The sequence below is a fragment of the Polyodon spathula genome, chromosome 43 (genome assembly GCF_017654505.1).
Source record: "Polyodon spathula isolate WHYD16114869_AA chromosome 43, ASM1765450v1, whole genome shotgun sequence".
NCBI lineage: Eukaryota > Metazoa > Chordata > Actinopteri > Acipenseriformes > Polyodontidae > Polyodon > Polyodon spathula.
Genome location: NC_054576.1, coordinates 708,894 through 729,305, shown reverse-complemented (window position 1 = coordinate 729,305; position 20,412 = coordinate 708,894). Strand labels below are relative to the sequence as shown.

General features: G+C 41.6%; 1 protein-coding gene and 1 long non-coding RNA gene across 5 annotated transcripts in view; one reads left to right on the top strand and one right to left on the bottom strand.

The window, feature by feature from the left end:
- On the bottom strand, positions 1 to 4,096 carry LOC121305402 (killer cell lectin-like receptor subfamily F member 1). Of its 2 annotated transcripts, none has more exons than XM_041237054.1 (6): positions 3,906 to 4,096; positions 3,447 to 3,545; positions 2,929 to 3,078; positions 2,495 to 2,649; positions 374 to 477; positions 1 to 230 (listed from the first exon to the last, which is right to left on the bottom strand). In XM_041237054.1, the coding sequence occupies exons 1-6, from the start codon at positions 4,006 to 4,008 to the stop codon at positions 110 to 112; spliced, it is 732 nt and encodes a 243-aa protein (XP_041092988.1). In that variant the 5' UTR covers positions 4,009 to 4,096; the 3' UTR covers positions 1 to 109. The 2 variants fall into 2 exon arrangements, with proteins under 2 accessions (XP_041092988.1, XP_041092987.1); XM_041237053.1 differs by having other exon boundaries at positions 2,929 to 3,081; positions 3,906 to 4,070.
- Positions 4,097 to 13,983: 9,887 nt separating this feature from the next.
- Positions 13,984 to 20,412, top strand: part of LOC121305453 — an 8,893-nt gene continuing 2,464 nt past the window's right edge. Inside the window, exons 1-4 of one of the 3 annotated variants that reach the window (XR_005948083.1) lie at positions 13,984 to 14,070; positions 14,348 to 14,502; positions 16,370 to 16,473; positions 16,617 to 17,358. This is a non-coding gene — a long non-coding RNA (uncharacterized LOC121305453). Of the gene's footprint in view, positions 14,071 to 14,347; positions 14,503 to 16,369; positions 16,474 to 16,616; positions 17,359 to 20,412 lie in introns of those variants that run through there. The other 2 variants (XR_005948084.1, XR_005948082.1) reach the window with 2 other exon arrangements.

Here is a 20,412-nt window from a genome sequence, read left to right as displayed (position 1 = left end):
AATGGAGCTGTAGAAGTGCAGCGAGTTGCTCAGCGGATTCATAACATTCACACTCAGGCTCTGCAATGAGATCTTCTCTGTTCCTCAAGTGAAGAGTCTGTGGATTCACTCAGAAGCGCACAGCATCCTGCTCACAGATCCAGTGATAATCTCTGTTACACGACTGTGCGTATACACCACTTCCATACACAGCACAATGATACTCTTGGTGTTGTCTGAAAACTGAAATCCTGCCAGAAACAATGAAAGCAGCATCAGCACCAGCGGTTTGTTGCAATACAATAAGCAGGTGATGTTTTTCATCTGAGAAATTCCAGTCATGTAGTTCATTCAGTTTCCTGTGAAGTAATAAAAACACAAAGAGGAGACTCACTTCTCATCAAGCTGAGTGCCATCAACCCAAAGCCAGTGAGGATCTTTTCTACGCAGTCCAATCCAGTTAAAGCTGATATATGGTATAGCTCTGTATATGGTGTCCTGTAGAGATAGACAAGAATCTATTGAAACATGTGAAGCAATGGACACTCTTACAAGGGCTTTTCTCAGTTCTCTTTACAGGTCGCTTGTGTTTTTATTTTATCTTCAATAACTGTAAGTGTGGCAGGGTTGCAGTTTCACCAGCGTATCCATTGTAATGATGCATAATCTGTATATATTAGAGCGACCTCTTGTGGTCAGCGAGTGGAATGGCAAGCGCTAATAGGAATGCAGATGGACTGATCCAAAAGAAGTCATGGGGGGAATGTAATATTCAAATGTGAAAAACACCAAAAACCCTTTGTTTCTAGAATATCAACATCATCTGAATGAATGTTTATAAACTTCCAGTTGTATATATTTTGTCTTTATGGGTTCAATGACACTACAGAAACTTGGGTCAGTCCATCTGTAAGAAACCGCCGTCACTGCAATCACCAGGGCCGGCCTTAGGGCAAGGCATGCAAGGCGGCAGCCTAGGGCCCCACCCCCAAGGGCCCCTGCGTGCGTCATAAACTGTGTATATGACATCTTGAAATGAATCCGATTCAGACTCCTCACAATAATCATCTCTTGATTTCTGCTTCCCAATGTGCTGTTTGCACTGACTGAGAAAGCGGACGTGTTTCCTCATGTGCGTGTACTGGGTCTGTGTGCTGCCATAACGTGCATTAATAAGGGCGCGGGTTTATTTTCACTTAACATTTAACAAAGTAAAGTAGCCTACAATCAGAGGACAAAAAGCACTTAAACTAGCAGCACAGCATCGCAACAATGGACATAAGAATTTAAAAAATGCAACATCAAAGTGTTAGCTGTGTGATAATCAATAGCCTGTCCCTCCTAAATTCTACTGAAAAAAACCAAGACAGTGCAGGACAGGGCAGGGCAGGGCAGGGCAGGGCAGGGCAGGGCTGGGCAGCCTCATATTTTAGTTTTTTTGGAGTCTGTTCATAAAGTGAGTACTACTGATAGATAATGAAGTAGAGACTGTGTGTATAAAGAAGGACCACCACACCAACGCTCTGAATAGGTATCTGTAACAAATGAAATGTGTGGAAGGGCTACCTCGTAAAGTTTTTTTGGAGTCTTTCATAAAGTGAGTACTACTGATAGATAATGAAATAGAGACTTGTGTATAAAGAAGGACCACCACACCAACGCTCTGAATAGGTATCTGTAACAAATGAAATGTGTGGAAGTCAGCTACACTCGTAAATACTGCGTGCCCAGCAAAAATGAATAGAGCCCCTTCAAATATGCAGCTGATTGTGTTTTGCATCCAAATGTGAAAAGTTACACAGCAAAAATTTGATCAAATCTGCAGCTGAATGCATCCAAATGTCATTTGATAAGCAGATCAGATCTAATTTTAGATTTATATAAAAAGGATAACGTTTGGAAACAGTTTTCATTTCTCTAACAGATCAGTCAGATCTAATTTTAGAAATCACAGTGTGGTTTTGCTTAGAAATAACGTTTGGAAACACATTTCTGCTTGCTTCATTACTGAAGGTAAGCAGTAGCTGCTGTTTTATTGATATGTGTGGGCGGCTTTCTTTAAATTGGGATAATAGGGCCCCACACAGACTATGGCCCTCGCTCTAGTATTCTAATATTATTTGTTTTCATTCTTGTACATATCGTTATTAATGTGTTTGTATTTCATGATATGTAGTGGGAAAGGTTTAGCCCCAGTCACTGAGCTTTCAAATAGCCAATGGTTAACAAGCTGCTTTGAGAAAGTCCCATGGAGGAAGAAGTGTCTTGTGTTAAGATGGAAACGAGAAAAATATGAACCCATCTCTGTGAATTGTACAGAACCCAAAGGGATGTCATAAAAATAAAACAGTCTTAATATATTGACTTCTGTTTTCTCCAGATCCTGAGATAAATGATCTTGTGATCTTGATATAAAAATGTTATTTATTCATTATTTTATTATGATTTCCCTTTAGCGGTTCTGTAGAATTGAACTCCGAGTGTCTGTAATTAGAAAGCTCTCTGTTACTCTTACCAGCTCCTCCTCGTTCTCAATCACAGCAAGATGAGCCCCGAGTTTGGAACAGGACTCGTTAGCAAAGTCCCAGGACTTCCGCTCAGTGGATAAGAAATAACAGCTTCCATTGTATCCCTTCCTCCATCCATCCAGACAGACTGCACACGACTCCACTGAAAACAATGAGAGCGGCATGAATGGTTTATTTAAGCAGAATAATGAATAAAATACAAGCATGATAAAAGCAGCACCTTCTGTACACAGACTTGCTGTCTCCACTCCAGTCTTCAAGATGCTGAAATAATAATGTGATCATTGTGGACACTGTGACATGTCACAGGGTTGGGGGGTGGGGGGGGCACCACAGCACTTGAGGGACATTCATTCCAATCATGTATTCAGGGACAACATGAGGTACAGTATAGAATTCACAGGGATACCAAAATATCTACCTTCCTTGCCAGTGTTAGGATCTCCACATAGTCTCTGCCTGAGGCCCTTCTTATACTTGCTGAGCTCTCTGGTGATGACATCGTTGTAATTCTCCAGACAGGCTGGACTGGTCGACTGGGAGTTGCTGTGATTGTGATGCACTTGTAGACCTACTGAAAAAACAGCAGAGTTTATTACCAGTGCTGCAGATCAGTGCATCAGTTCAGCTGATCAATCAGAATGCTCTATTAAACAGTAAGTGTAAAAGTCTGGCTTTGAAAAAAAATACAAATTGAACAAATAGAAAAACATTATTGAAAAAGTTGCAGCAGGCTAAAACAGACATGACAGCTTTCTGTACTTGTGATTTTAACAGCAGAACTGTTGTGTAGCTGAGTGTTAAATTCAAATATAACATTTTCAATGCTGCTTCACATTTTAAGAAAGCCATTCAAGTTAACAGAGCTGCAGTCTTGTACTACCTGCAGATTGATAGCTTTAGATAAAAACTCAGAACAACGTTTAAACCTGTTCTTACTTGCTGTCCCCATGACGATCACTGCCAAGAGCAAGACCCCCACTGTGACCCCCAGAGCAATGGTGACCCTGGACTGAGAAGTGTGCTCGACGGGGGGGACTGGGAGAGAGAGAATACTGTGTATTTATCATGTCAATAAAGCTCTTGAATTGAATTGAGAGGGAGAGATACCTGTAATGTATTGTAATGCCAGTTCGTTTATCTTGAAATACTCCATTATTTCAGTAAAGTTAACTTCTCAACTTTTACAACACCACATCATTATCATAATACTCGACTGCATCACATTTGAGTCCCTCAGAAGGTATTAATGTATAACACCAGCCACACAGTTAAGTAACACAGCGAGACTGACACTAACTCAACAATAACCCCCTTTACTGAACTCTGTCTACTGTCCTCAACAGGAACTGGCTGGTTTTCAGTCCAGTCTTGTCAGCTGTCACCTGATCTACTCACCCCCATGTTGTTCTCCTGCTCTCCTGCCCTGGGGCTGGTTTACTGTTGAGTAGACATCCTCAGAAGGTTTCTGCAGCCCAGTGTAAATACTGTCTGTCTCCATAGCTTGTGCAGTAGAGCAGTAAGCTAGACAGGAAGTCCTGGCTACTATAGTGAGGACTCTACAGGACTGGGTAGAGGAAAGAAGAAATAGGTTTTTACACAGGAAGTTGTGGCTGTTCTATTATTAGTTTATTAATATTCACAGCAGTCTGCTTCATTGTGCGGACAGTCTTGTAGTTTGTATCTTGGTTCCAGGTTCAGACTCACTGTAGTACTATCCAGAACCAATCGCATTCTCCCAACAGGCTATAGAGCAGTCCACACACAAAGGAAACACAGGCATTGTTTTCTCTCAGGAACTTTGTTATTTTTCAAACTAAACCCATCTCCTCCTACAGCTTTCAACCGATCAACTCGATTTTTTTGAAGAGCTATTGCGAAATAGATGGAGTTAGTTGCTCTTGCTTATTGTGGTGATCCCGTTTGAAATGTGAGTGCAGTGCCCAGAAAATGCCATTTGTTTTGCCTGGAATTCCAAATTTTCGGCAGTAGGGCCGCTTGGGTGTTTATAGTAGGGATGGGCGAGACCACTGAGTCTCTTTTCGATCCGATACCAAGTAATACCAAGGCTAGTATCCCAATACCAGTACCGATACCGATACTTTTAAAAGTCTTTTTATGTACATAAAAAGGGGAAATCTGTGTGATTTCTACAGTGAAAATTGGTAAATGCAGACATCAAAAATTATATTTGAAAGCCTTTGCATTAGTATTAAATAAACTACCAACGATCAGACTTCTCTTTTTGTTTTCTGTTTAATAACAGCAATTATAAAACACATGTTCAATAACGTTCAACAAAAGTTCAATTATATTATTACCCTTTTCAGGTGTTATTCTTCACATCACTTCAGCTGAAAATTTGGGCTAATCAGACACCCTGAAGTGAAATCAACAACAGAAAATAAAAAACTCTTAAGAAGAAAAGAAGAATAAATGCTGCTCTGATTTCTAGGAACACATATATTTAGTCTTTTAATTTAGCTTTTAATTTTTAACACAGAAACTTCTTACAGCACCAGGCAGGATGCACTTGAGGTCAGCACTTGAAATGTAGGCTGCATAAGGTAACTGTCAACCTCTGCCTTGATTCTTTCCCCATTTATAAGTTTTTGTTTAGAATCAACAGCAGGTTGGCATTTCCCCCCTTCAGTCTGTTTCTTCTTTGTCTCACTAACTCTCCTGCCTTTGATAAAATTATTTCTGAGGGTACGGATGAAGCGATGAATCCCAGGTGTTTTGCTGCAAGTCTGCTTAGGGATGGGAATGTTTGCTCATGCTCTTGCCACCAATGTAATGGGTCCTGGTCCCGGGGAATTAACTTTTCCTCTAAGTAACGATGCATTTCAATGAGTGCATCAGTACCTGTTGAGCGGTGCTGTTGGGCAGACAGAACTTGAATGTCAAAATCCGCCCATATCCCTCCTTTTGCTGTAGCTGGGGCAGAGCTTGGGGTAGATGCAGGAGTCACTGGTGAGGTAGAGCCTGGCACAGGTGCTGAGGTAGAGCCTGGCGGTGGTGACTCTGAAGTGGGCTGATGGACTTCTTGCATTTCAGTGAGCATTCGCTTTTTCATAGTTTCCACATTGTCTCTGTCACGAAATGCAAGGTTTTTAAACCTTATGTCCATGAGCATGCTGGCAGCGAGACTGTGAAAGGTTTCAATCCCTCGGAATCTGCGTTGACATTGCAGTGCCAGTTCTGTGGCAAGGGAGCTACCTTGACGCTCAGTGGCTGCAGCTGCTCTGAGAAGTAGTGACACAAGGGGAATCACTTTTGAGACAGAAACTTTTCGGCTGAAACTTCCCGCGTTGCCTCTTCGAAGGGTCTCAGGGCCTCAATGGTAAGGTGGATCATGGATAGCTCTTCATTGCTTAAGCATAGGGTGTTCTTTCCAAGTAGACAGAGGGCTGTGGTAACTGCTTCCCTCTGCTCATGGAGTCTCTCCAACATGTAGAATACAGAATTCCACCTTGTTTCTACTGACTGAATCAATTTATGCTCTGCCACCTTCTGTTGCTTTTGTATTTGAGCTTCTCTGTGGCTTTCGTGCTGTGGTGGAATAAAGATACAATGCTGCTGCATTTCTCCAGGAGCTGAACAACTTCAGGAACAGCTTTAATTCCATCTTTTCCCACCATGTTTAAGGTGTGGGCGAAACAGGGGTAGTGCTTCCACCCAGCCTTGCGCACTGCAGAAACCATATTTGCACCATTGTCTGTAACAACTTTTACCACCTTCTGAGCTATGCCCCATTCATCTGTTATTCTTTTTAGCTCTAAACTAATGTTGTCAGCTGTATGCTGTCTATAGAAACTACAGGTTTCTAAAACAAACTCCTGCATTTGCTAGTTGTCAGTGAAATGACAGGACACAGTCAAATATGCCTCTGTGGACCTTGAAGTCCACACGTCTGTTGTGAGAACCACACTGTGTGCACGTTGACAATTTGCCCTTACTTTGTCTTGACAGTCTTTATACATGTCGGCAATTGTACCCTCCATCAAGCGTTTGCGGCTTGGGATTTTATAACGCGGATCAAGGGTCTTGACAAATGCATTAAAACCTCTATCCTCAACAACTGAGATTGGCTGGAGGTCCCTCACAATCATCTCTCCCAGGCTTCTTGTAACCGCTGCAGCTTTTGGGAGTCATCTATGAAAAATACAAATGCTTTTGTCCTACAAGCTACACTACATGCAGCTATGTCTTTATACAGCATGGGCAGTATATGGGAGGAACTCTCATTCAGCCTAAAATAGTTAGACTAAGTAGCTACAGGCAATTACTTAACATTTAAAGTGTGTAATTTAAATAATGTATGAAGAGTTTCATTCCAAAATGCATTATCCACCATTTGATAAAAGTGACACCTTTGTGATAAAATGATGGCTGGCATAAGAGTGATATTCACCAGATCATTCCTGAAGGTGTTAGCAACCTGAGATCTTTACCTACATTTTATAAGATATCATCTATGTTTTAGAAATCCTGAGCAATGCATATCAGTTTTTCCACAAAATTGATATAATGCATTCAGATATTGTTTGCAAATGTGGCGGTATTTGTCTGTGTTCTCTCCCCCTCCTCTAATCGCCTCCGCTGCAACTCGTCCTGCTCTAGTGTGGACTGATTTTTATGTGTTTTGGAAGGTTTGTGGTATTGCCGCAATATCTTGCACACTTTTGACATGTGTCAGGTTTTGCTTCATTGCTGTTTATTGCAGTGCAATGGTAAGCGAGCTCCCTCTCGCTGATGTGACTGACTGTGAGTGAGTGACTGCGTGTGTCTCGGCGTGCCTCTCTATAGGCTATATGAGGAGCGGAGGGACAGCGAGCAAGGAGAAGCAGTTCCTATCCTGAACAGCAATGTGCTACATTTCATTTTATTTTATTTTCACTTTTCAATATCTGATACACATTTAGTTTCATAAAAAAAAAAAAAAAAAAAAAAAAAAAAATCACTGGCTAAAGAAAGCACTTGGTATCGATATTTTTATGTGAGGATCGATTCTCAAAAATGAAACGTCAGGATCGGAAGTATCGATTCTTTGGATCGATCCGCCCATCCCTAATTCTAACCATGTTACAATAAATACAACATTTTTATTTAAAGGAACAGCGCAAATTTGCAGCAGGGCTACGTGTATGCCACAGAATTCACAGCAGATCTGAAGCTGAATGTTTGGCATCTACAAAGTGTCTAGATAGTGGTGAATGAATATCTTCTCTCCCGGTGTAACTTTTATACTCGCTCATTAATGCGCAATCGGAACTGTCTAGTAGTTTTACCGTCGCGGTCAACTATCACACGGGAGAGCCCTCATCGCCGGCCACTCTCTCATAAATATCTTTTTATATATAATCTGCACATTCTTAGACACGAAGGATAATTACACTCAATAAATAGCACTGGTGTAAACACACAGAAGCAGCTATGAGAAAGAAAGACATGAACCATTTCTTTACATTAAATATATTGGTTAATTGTGGGCTCTAGTTGTTAACATCACTGAGCCCCTTGTGCCTGTGGTTTGCAACCACAATGTGGAAACATATAGAGAATGTATGGGAATGGTCAATGAACATTGATTTCTAATACTGGAACCTGTCTTAATACTGTATTACATTCTGAATATGAATATAGCTGAATTATTAACTGTAGATAATACTTTGAATACCAGATCCATATTTAGCATTAAAAAGCAACACATGGGATTTCTTTAACAGTGGTTCGTTATTTTGTGTATCAGCCGCCACACAAAGCCGAGCGCAGTGCGGTATCCTGTAATGATGCTCCAGTCAGTCTGCCCGGCTGCACCTGAACCATCTTGAAAACACGAAGCCTCTAATCAGCTCGTTTGTAAAAGTTAGTAAAGAATTGCGCTCTATAATATAACGAAGCTAAATCTGAACTCCCAGCCTGTGCAGCGAGAGAGGGAGAGAGGGCGGGGCAGAGAAGAGGGGGAGACGCTGCTAGGCAACCGGCTCCTGAACGTTCCACTCAGCTGAGCAGAGACCGTTAGGATTTAAAAATGCGAAAGTTCCGAGCGGCGCGAGGCGCTGTGGTGACTTCAAGAAGATAAAATGAAAGCCTCGATTAAAGTTTAATCAAATAAATACATTAATAACCATATGAAACAAAAATACGTTTTGGTAGCTCATACCTGTTTAAATTACAAAATGCGACCCGTTTTCGAAATTCATTTATATACTAACTGCCATATAAATCTAAATTATATTTAAAACTGTTTGAGGGGCAGACTGTTTCTAAATGATTTCTAAAATCCATTAATGTTAAGAAACTATAGCTCCACATTACACAGCACTCGGGGGAATCAGAAATGATTAATTTGTAAAGAATGAGCTGTGAGATTATTTATAGTAATACTCTGAATTGTGGAGTGTGGCAGTGCGCTTGCTGCACAATGGTTAATGAGCGCTGCTGTGGTGTATTTGTGGGAATGGGTTGATTTCGTGTTGCTTTGCAGTTAATTGGTTGGATTGAATGATTGTTTGCTTGGGCGAGGGGAAGGGCAGCATGTGATTGGCTGTGCTGGTCCTCAATCAGCGGGTGGGCGGGTCAGGTTAAAATCATCCGCGGGAGAGCTCGGCGCTGCGGCAAAGCCTGCAGTTTGCACGGCTGCTTTGATTTATAGTTTGTGGTGTGAGGATCAAATCCTTAATAAAGACCTGCAGAAGCTCTGAGAGGGCTGGGAATAGCTCAGTCCTCAATGTTTAATTTTTGGTTGAAGGACCTCGTTGAAACGCGTCCTGGACATCGCTCGGTTTCAAGCAGAAAGGAAACGGCTGGACTCGTTTTTTCGCATAAGGATCAGATAAGTGTTAACTCAAGAGACTTTTATTGTGTTTAAGGCACACGTGTTGCTAAAGTGGTACCACTAAAAGGACTACATTCATGTTATAATCTTATTGGCTATATATATATATATATATATATATATATCGTATTTATATATATTGTAATTGTGCATTGTGTATTCTTTTCCTGTGTAATTGTGCATTAAAAAAACTACAGCTGCAGATTTGCTATTTAAATTACAGCAGTAATAAATTGTTTGCTGGCAGCATGTTTTAAAATATAATCATAGCACTGTATATATATATATATATATATGTATATATATATATATTCAATTGTTTATATATGTTGTATTAGTTATACACACATATACATATACAACACACACACACATGAGAGTATAAACGAATCCCTATCCAGGAAAATGAAGTGAGAGACAGACCCTTACACATGCGCAGATGAATTTGCATGCACACAAACTACAGAAATGACACTTGATTGCATAACACCGGATAGCTTATTGTGTGCAAGAACAAAGTCAGAACAGCATGCTGGAGAGAATCTCCAAAAGTTTCTCTGTCGCAGCAGAGTTTTCACAAAGCTTTTTCTTTTTATCATACACAAGTTAACATACCCATTTTGTTTACGCCCCAAAAGTTTCCCAAAAAGTCTCCCCTCCTGTGTTATTTGGCAAGGACTCCTGGACCTGGGCTTATCTTGACCCCCCCCCTCCCCTCCACCCCCCTTTCATGTTCTTTTTGCTGCTAACCACAGGCCGTTATTCTTGACAGCAGCAGGAAGAAACCGAAAACAAAGAAGCATGTAAAAGCAGAAGCTGGATGACTTGTTTTAAACTAGGAGTTACATTCTTTATCAAGCCACCTTTACTCTTTAAAAGTTTGTGTTAATGTTATTACATTTGATGCAGAACAACAGAATAAAGGATTGATGTTTAATATAATATTGATTGATGTGATTAATATAATATTGATTGATGTGATTAATATAATATTGATTGATGTGATTAATATAATATGATTGATCACATGATGTGATTAATGTAATATCAATTGATGTGATTATCAGTTCAGTTCCTACCCTATCTGATCACCAGTGTGTTTGTTGCTTATCGTTCTGTTTGCCAGTTACTTCTTCAGTGTGTTCAGAAAGTCTATTCAAAGTCTGCTGTTGCATAAAGAACTACTGAAATCAAGCTGCTCGGTGTCGGCATCCATGTATGATATTTTTACAACTTGCCATTAAAACCGTAGAGCAGCTGCAAACACTTTCACATTCAGTGTTCATTCTCTTTGCTAGCGTTCATAGGGTGAGTACGAAAAAGGAGATTTACTTTCACAAAGTTCAATTACACAAGCAAATTCATTTTTTGTCCGATTGATTTCTAACAGTGATTAAACAGTTTGGATATTCTGGCCGACTTCACAGAGGATTAAGGCAGGCGTATTGACCAATCAGGTTACAGGAAATCTCCTGGGGGAGGGGGAAGGGGGCGTCACCATATTATTTTGTCTGGCCCCTAATTTTCTTTGAGGCAACTGAATTTTAAAATTTAGGAGCCAGATGCCCCTAAGGATTTTTTGAACCCTGCATAAACTAATAATTATGCTCATATCAATTGCTCAATAGCAAAGACATATTGTAAAAATAATAACTGCTTTGTATGTCTATAGGATACAAAAACACATTTATTTTTAAAGCATGTTCTTATTTTTCTTGTATAGTTTTGTATTATCATAATATACCTGCATATAGACATATTTCTGTTGAAACGTACAGTGCTGCGGTTGTGCAGCTACGACTTCAATCTGTGATTCTTCACCGTTTATTATAATAATTAAATTGTTTTTAATGCGGCTGCCTAAATGACGGCTAGTGGAGGTTCTAGGTCCTGACTTTTGATTGGCCAAAAGCTGGTTGCCAGGGACTTAAGTTAGAAAACTTTATAAATAATGATCCCATCCTAGTTTGCACTATTTTCTGTGGCTCCGGAGCTGAAGCTAGTTAAAAGCAGCCGGGGCTGGAGCAGCAGTGTGGAGCTGCACCGGAGCAGCTCTGGAGCAGGGGGTCCATCAGCTCTGGAGCCAGCTGGAGCTGGAGCAGGGGGTGTCCATCAGCTCTGGAGCCAGCCTGGAGCTGGAGCAGGGGCTGTGGAGCAGGAGCTGGAGCAGGGGGTGTCCATCAGCTCTGGAGCCAGCCTGGAGCTGGAGCAGGGGGTGTCCATCAGCTCTGGAGCTGGAGCAGGGGCTGCTGGAGCAGGGGGTGTCCATCAGCTCTGGAGCCAGCCTGGAGCTGGAGCAGGGGCTGCTGGAGTAGGGGGTGTCCATCAGCTCTGGAGCCAGCCTGGAGCTGGAGCAGGGGGTGTCCATCAGCTCTGGAGAGAGCTGGAGCTGGAGCAGGGGCTGCTGGAGCAGGGGGTGTCCATCAGCTCTGGAGCTCTGGAGCTGGAGCAGGGGCTGCTGGAGCAGGGGGTGTCCATCAGCTCTGGAGCCAGCCTGGAGCTGGAGCAGGGGCTGCTGGAGCAGGGGGTGTGCAATAGCTCTGGAGAGAGCCTGGAGCTGGAGCAGGGGGTGTCCATCAGCTCTGGAGCTGGAGCAGGGGATGCTGGAGAAGGGGGTGTGCAATAGCTCTGGAGAGAGCCTGGAGCTGGAGAAGGGGGTGTCCATCAGCTCTGGGTTATAAAAGGGAAAACCAGAAGGAAAGAAAAACTCTGTGAAGATTTTAAAGTAGGTAGGTATTATTTTGTTTCCAGGGTAAGGGATATAAAAGCCAGAGCCTGGATCAGCAGGGGGGAGAGAGCAGGCAGTAGCTGGGTTCTACGGGCCTGGAAACAATATAAAAAAAAAACTGTGATGGTTGCTGAAGCCAGGTTTCTCTTTTCATTATAAACTAGTATAAGTTTAGGTAAAGTGTTTGTTTAAACTGTTTTTTTTTGTTTGTTTGTTTGTTCAAAGTTTATTGCTCGTGCCAATGAAGAAACAACAATTACTGTGAACTTAATAAAATCCACAACACTTCTGAACCTCCCAATCAGCTGTCTCTTTGAGTTCCTGCAGTCATTCCCCCAGACCCTGGGCCGTTCTACTACAGATGAATGGAAGAGGCAGAAAGACCTAAAGATACGCAAGGTCATGCAAGTACATTATTATTATTATTATTATTATTATTATTATTATTATTATTTTGTTCATTTTTCTCCCCAATTTGGAATATCCAGTTGTTTTTTAAGACCTTGTCTCAGCGCTGCAGCTTCCCGTTTCGACTCGGCAGCGACAGACTATCATGCGCGTCCTCTGAAACGCGTGCCGTCAGCCCACCTCTTTGCACACTGCAAGCCGACAGCTTAGCTAACCAGAACTGTCACATTGTTGGAGGAAATGCAGTTCTGCCAGAAATTCGTAGCCAACTTGCAGGCAGGCAGCCCTGATTATGCAGGCGAATCCCAATGCTGATCCTTGAAGAGACTGAAGATCGTTATTAAAGTTTGGTTTGACTGGTCTGTCTTGCAGGGAGCTTAATATATCTTCATGACGCATCAACCATTTCCTCTTCTTTCCTCTCTTCACCACGCTTCTTCCTCTTTCTCTCGTTTCCTGGTCTCTCTGTTTTCACAGGGCAGTTGAGAGAGAAGGGTGATGGCTGAGGAGGTGACCTACGCAGATATCAAATTCTCTAAAATCCCAGCTGGGGGTACAGGAGCTCCCAATTCAACAGCAACCAGCCCCCCTCCGGAACACAAAGCAGGTACCGTGCTTCCAGAAACACTCCAAAACTCTTTCTACTTGAAACTATTTCACTGCTTACTGATGAATTATAACACTTGATAGCTCATCTCCTGAATTAAAATACAATATGTGTTTGAAGATTGTTTCCTGGTATTTCATCTTATTTTACTTGAATTAGTTTTGTGTTGTTGTGTTCACTTCTGAAATCACTGCTGATGTATTTCTGGACTTCTGTATTTATTCAGCAAATAACATACAACAGTACAATCAAAGGCATTGCTGAAGTAATATGCAACAGTACAGAAATTACCTGGCTTTACAAAACAGCACAATACAAGTATATCTCTCTAGACTAGAATGTTTTCGAGCTGATCATATTCTCTCTCTCTCCCAGTCCCCCCAGTCGAGCACACTTCTCAGTCCAGGGTCACCATTGCTCTGGGGGTCACAGTGGGGGTCTTGCTCTTGGCAGTGATCGTCATGGGGACAGCAAGTAAGGACAGGTTTAAACGTTGTTCTGAGTTTTTATCTAAAGCTATCAATCTGCAGGTAGTACAAGACTGCAGCTCAGTTAACTTGAATGGCTTTCTTAAAATGTGAAGCAGCATTGAAAATGTTATATTTGAATTTAACACTCAGCTACACAACAGTTCTGCTGTTAAAATCACAAGTACAGAAAGCTGTCATGTCTGTTTTAGCCTGCTGCAACTTTTTCAATAATGTTTATCTATTTGTTCAATTTGTATTTTTTTTCAAAGCCAGACTTTTAAACTTACTGTTTAATACAGCATTCTGATTAATCAGCTGAACTGATGCACTGATCTGCAGCACTGGTAATAAACTCTGCTGTTTTTTCAGTAGGTCTACAAGTGCGTCACAATCACAGCAACTCCCAGTCGACCAGTCCGAGAACAACGATGTCATCACCAGAGAGCTCAGCAAGTATAAGAAGGGCCTCAGGCAGAGACTATGTGGAGATCCTAACACTGGCAAGGAAGGTAGATATTTTGGTATCCCTGTGAATTCTATACTGTACCTCATGTTGTCCCTGAATACATGATTGGAATGAATGTCCCTCAAGTGCTGTGGTGCCCCCCACCCCCCAACCCTGTGACATGTCACACTGTCCACAATGATCACATTATTATTTCAGCATCTTGAAGACTGGAGTGGAGACAGCAAGTCTGTGTATAGAAGGTGCTGCTTTTATCATGCTTGTATTTTATTCATTATTCTGCTTAAATAAACCATTCATGCCGCTCTCATTGTTTTCAGTGGAGTCGTGTGCAGTCTGTCTGGATGGATGGAGGAAGGGATACAATGGAAGCTGTTATTTCTTATCCACTGAGCGGAAGTCCTGGGACTTTGCTAACGAGTCCTGTTCCAAACTCGGGGCTCATCTTGCTGTGATTGAGAACAAGGAGGAGCTGGTAAGAGTCACAGAGAGCTTTCTAATTACAGACACTCGGAGTTCAATTCTACAGAACCGCTAAAGGGAAATCATAATAAAATAATGAATAAATAACATTTTTATATCAAGATCACAAGATAATTTATCTCAGGATCTGGAGAAACAGAAGTCAATATATTAAGACTGTTTTATTTTTATGACATCCCTTTGGGTTCTGTACAATTCACAGAGATGGGTTCATATTTTTCTCGTTTCCATCTTAACACAAGACACTTCTTCCTCCATGGGACTTTCTCAAAGCAGCTTGTTAACCATTGGCTATTTGAAAGCTCAGTGACTGGGGCTAAACCTTTCCCACTACATATCATGAAATACAAACACATTAATAACGATATGTACAAGAATGAAAACAAATAATATTAGAATACTAGAGCGAGGGCCATAGTCTGTGTGGGGCCCTATTATCCCAATTTAAAGAAAGCCGCCCACACATATCAATAAAACAGCAGCTACTGCTTACCTTCAGCAATGAAGCAAGCAGAACCACACTGCATGTGTGCCGTCATTTCTAAGAGAAATGAAAACTGTTTCCAAACGTTATCCTTTTTATATAAATCTAAAATTAGATCTGACTGATCTGCTTATCAAATTCACGTGTAACTTTTCACATTTGGATGCATTCAGCTGCAGATTTGAGTGCTCTTTCATTTTTGCTGGGTAAATTACTGTACATGAAAACAATATGCCAAGCAAAACACAATCATGTATTTTTTTTCTGAATATTTTAGGCAAGGGGCTTTATTTTATATTTAATAGCACGCAGTATTTACGAGTGTAGCCGACTTCCACACATTTCATTTGTTACAGATACCTATTCAGAGCGTTGGTGTGGTGGTCCTTCTTTATACACACAGTCTCTACTTCATTATCTATCAGTAGTACTCACTTTATGAACAGACTCCAAAAAAACTAAAATATGAGGCTGCCCTGCCCTGCCCTGCCCTGCACTGTCCTGCACTGTCTTGGTTTTTTTCAGTAGAATTTAGGAGGGACAGGCTATTGATTATCACACAGCTAACACTTTGATGTTGCATTTTTTAATTCTTATGTCCATTGTTGCGATGCTGTGCTGCTAGTTTAAGTGCTTTTTGTCCTCTGATTGTAGGCTACTTTACTTTGTTAAATGTTAAGTGAAAATAAACCCGTGCCCTTATTAATGCACGTTATGGCAGCACACAGACCCAGTACACGCACATGAGGAAACACGTCCGCTTTCTCAGTCAGTGCAAACAGCACATTGGGAAGCAGAAATCAAGAGATGATTATTGTGAGGAGTCTGAATCGGATTCATTTCAAGATGTCATACACACAGTTTGACGCACGCAGGGGCCCTTGGGGGTGGGGCCCTAGGCTCCCGCCTTGCATGCCTTGCCCTAAGGCCGGCCCTGGTGATTGCAGTGATGGCGGTTTCTTACAGATGGACTGACCCAAGTTTCTGTAGTGTCATTGAACCCATAAAGACAAAATATATACAACTGGAAGTTTATAAACATTCATTCAGATGATGTTGATGTTCTGGAAACACAGGGTTTTTGGTGTTTTTCACATTTGAATATTACATTCCCCCCATGACTTCTTTTGGATCAGTCCATCTGCATTCCTATTAGCGCTTGCCATTCCACTCGCTGACCACAAGAGGTCGCTCTAATATATACAGATTATGCATCATTACAATGGATACGCTGGTGAAACTGCAACCCTGCTACACTTACAGTTATTGAAGAGAAAATAAAAACACAAGCGACCTGTAAAGATAACCGAGAAAAGCCCCTGTAAGAGTGTCCATTGCTTCACATGTTTCAATAGATTCTTGTCTATCTCTACAGGACACCAAATACAGAGCTATAACTGGATACAGCTATTACTGGATTGGACTGCGTAGAAAAGATCCTCACTGGCTTTGGGTTGATGGCACTCAGCTTGATGAGAAGTGAGTCTCCTCTTTGTGTTTTTATTACTTCACAGGAAACTGAATGAACTACATGACTGGAATTTCTCAGATGAAAAACATCACCTGCTTATTGTATTGCAACAAACCGCTGGTGCTGATGCTGCTTTCATTGTTTCTGGCAGGATTTCAGTTTCCAGACAACACCAACAGGATCATTGTGCCTCTGTGTATGGAAGTGGTGTATATGCAGAGTCGTGTAACAGAGATTATCCCTGGATCTGTGAGCAGGATGCTGTGCGCTTCTGAGTGAATCCACAGACTCTTCACTTGAGGAACAGAGAAGATCTCATTGCAGAGCCTGAGTGTGAATGTTATGAATCCGCTGAGCAACTCGCTGCACTTCTACAGCTCCATTGAAGAGGAAACACAGAAAATTAGCAGCAGGTTTTAGAACAGGGTTTCCTTTTCAAAGAGCGATTCAAGACCTAACCGCTGTGTAAATGATGTTGGTTTTTTTAGATTTCAGAATATGTACATTTCTTTACACTATATTTGAGTGTTTAAATTAATTTCTGTGACAATTAAAAACACGCAATCAGGATGGAGTTTGCTTTCCATGCAATGTGAATTCACCCCATACCCTGTTCACAGTTTAGTTGTTGTCTTGCTCTATTGATTTATATTTGATGTTATTTCTAGCAGTGTACAGATGAGAAACCATTTCATTTTATATATTGGCCAGACAAGTGCTGTCCTATTACTAGTTAGTTTACCAGTACTAGTGTTACTAGTTTAGTGATGCTACAGCTTTTCCAGTTTGCTTTGCATCGAATGCTGATTCTGTTTTTAAATGTTAAGCATGTTAATGGCTTATTTTTGTAATGCTCGTCTCAGATCTTCCTGTAGTAAAATACCTTGTGGAGAGCTGCTGTGCTGTGGTTTGTGACACACTCACAAGTGCTGCTGGAAAGCTTCACCAACATGCAAAGAAAACACATTTTCAATATATTACTAAAAAACAAAATGATTAATATATGAAGTTAAAGATGAATATTTCAAATACATATAAACATCTGTTTCGTATGTGTAAAATGTGAGTACAATGTATTGTGATGAACTGGCTTACTTTTGTTCCAAACAGCACCCAGTGAATTCAGTTCCAGCAGGTCAGTGCCTGTGTGTTTATTTATTCTCAATGAGTTTTCACAATAAAAAGACTAGCTCCTTCCCGGAGCTCTGTGTAAACTTTATTACTGTATCAACTAACTGCACCGGACAGGTAAGCCCTTTACCGGTGAAACAAACCCCCTTTTTAACAGTAATCACAGCAGCTATATAAACACAGCTGTGTTCCACACCACTGGCCTCCTCCGCTGTCTCTCCCCTCTGTACCGCTTCGATTGCTGGGCATTTAAAAGACCCGCCTATCATTGTCAGCTGTTTCACATTTGACAAAATGAATCAATTACGTCATTCTCATACCTTTACCAACATGGCTCGCTGTCCTCAATGACCTTCAGCAAGATGGAGTGTTCACTCCAAACCCCAGGGTCCCAAAGCCTCTAAATTCCAGTGTGGAAGCTACACTCCATCACAATATGCATTGGAAAGCTGTGTATTTCAAATATATGAACTATATAAAACCATCTACAGTAAGACAAACTGTAATAGAAATACATTTTTTTTGCGTGTGTGCTGGGCTTGTTTCCTGGTCACTAGTGCTGCTCTGTAGCCTGTTTGGAGAATGCGATTGGTACTGGATAGTACTATAGTGAGTCTGAACCTGGAATCAAGATACAAACTACAGGACTGTCCGCACAATGAAGCAGACTGCTGGGAATACAGCTGTGGCTGCAGGTTTAATGACAGCATGTCAAGCAGTCTGTTACCAGCCTTCCAAATCCTGGAAAACAAGAGCATTGAATGAATAAGGAATGGCATCTTGAAGCGTTCCACAAACACCCTGTTGTGTTTCGAGCCAAGCTGGTTACTTATGTTACTGTCTCTGGTGCTGGACTTCTCCTCACAATGTCTTTATCAATAGAAACACAGTGCTTTGAGATCTCTTCTTCTTCTTCTTCTTCTTCTTCTTCTTCTTCTTCTTCTTCTTCTTCTTGCACTCTACCCTGGGTCATTCATCAACTACTGTAGGGTGTGAAGCCCAGCCGATTGCCCTGGATTCACTGGTAGAAATGATCAGCCACTGAAGTCCTGGGAAACAAGTCCAGTGAATGAGTGGAGCTCTGGAGGAGAGCATGTTCCCATTAGCAATGCCCTGTACAGTCTGCACCATTATTATAACACTCACAACCTCCTCTTTATCTCACTGATCTACAGAACTATTTATAGAGAGGGACAGCGGTAGTTCTGAGCCACACAGAGTTAAGTGTGAAAAGACATTTCCTGTAGCCCCTGTCCAGTCCTGTAGAGTCATCACCATTAAAATAGTAGCCAGGACTTCCTGTCTAGCTTACTGCTCTACTGCACAAGCTATGGAGACAGACAGTATTTACACTGGGCTGCAGAAACCTTCTGAGGATGTCTACTCAACAGTAAACCAGCCCCAGGGCAGGAGAGCTGACAAGACTGGCCCACTCCTTCATGCAGAACTGCTTCATCTCAGTGACATTGTGGATTTTCCAGCATAAACTGCTCGGTTCAGGTCCTGCCACAACATCTCAATGGGGTTTAGGTCTGGACTTTGACTAGGCCATTCCAAAACCTTAAATTTCTTGTTCTTCAGCCATTCTGTTGTAGACTTGCTTGTGTGTTTCGGATCATTGTCTTGCTTCATGACCCAGCTGCGCTTCAGCTTCAGCTCACGGACGGATGGCCTGACATTCTCCTGTAGAATTCTCTGATACAGAGCAGAATTCATGGTTCCTTCAATGATGGCAAGTCATCCAGGTCCTGCTGCAGCAAAGCATCCCCAAATCATGACACTAGCACCCCCATGCTTGACCGTTGGTATGAGGTTCTTACTGTGGAATGCAGTGTTTGGTTTTCGCCAGTCATAACGGGGCCCATGTTGGCCAAAAAGTTCCACTTTTGTTTCATCTGTCCATAGAACATTGTTGCAGAACTCTTGAGGATCATCCAGGTGCTTTTTGGCAAATTTGAGACGAGCATTCGTGTTCTTCTTAGTGAGCAGTGGTTTCTGCCTTGCTACTCTGCCATGAATCCCATTTTTGCCCAGTGTCTTTCTGATGGTGGAGTCATGAACACTGACCTTAGCCAAGGCAAGATCCCTGGATGTTGTTCTAGGGTTCTTTGTGACTTCCTGGACGATTTTACGCTTTGCTCTTGTTCAGATTTTGGCAGGACGGCCACTCCTGGGAAGATTCACTACTGTCCCAAACTTTCTCCATTTGGACAATATGGCTCTGACTGTGGTTTGTGGAGCCCCAGAGCCTTAGAAATGGCTTTGTAACCCTTTCTAGACTGATAGGGATCAACAACTTTTTTCTTCAAGCATTTCTTTTGATCGTGGCAGGATGTGCCTCTAGAACCTGTGTGCTCACAACTTCACTCTGATGGTGAGGGCCAAAGTTAGTCAGATTTATATTGGGCAGGGCTGGCCCAAATCAGGCCTGATTATTAACCAAAGTATTCAAACAGCTGACCCTATTATCTCTTTAATTGGGTTGAGTTAACTAGGGGGGGGCAATAACTGTTTGACACCTGAAGATTGCATGTTTGATTACCTTGCACAAACAAATGAAAGAAGCACCAAACTTTGGTGTCATTTTTTCTTTCAGACTCCCTCTGTATAATACTACAACCCACAACAAGATCTGACCAAATTCAATGTGAAAAATTTGCAAAAATACAGAAAATCAGACAGGGGGCAAATACTTTTTCCAAGGCACTATATATTAGAATGAATGATAGATGCAATTCTGGAAACCGCCACAAGATGGCTACCACCTGAATGTTAAAGGTTCTACTAATATGATAGATGATAATTATAATACTAAC

Excerpts from the sequence above, each read along its gene's own strand:
- LOC121305402 (XM_041237053.1), bottom strand. The coding sequence starts at position 4,008 with ATGGAGACAGACAGTATTTACACTGGGCTGCAGAAACCTTCTGAGGAT. Across the intron at positions 3,546-3,905 it reads AGCAGGAGAACAACATGGGG|TCCCCCCCGTCGAGCACACT; the intron begins GTGAGTAGATCA and ends TCTCTCTCCCAG. Across the intron at positions 2,650-2,928 it reads TCCTAACACTGGCAAGGAAG|TGGAGTCGTGTGCAGTCTGT; the intron begins GTAGATATTTTG and ends CATTGTTTTCAG.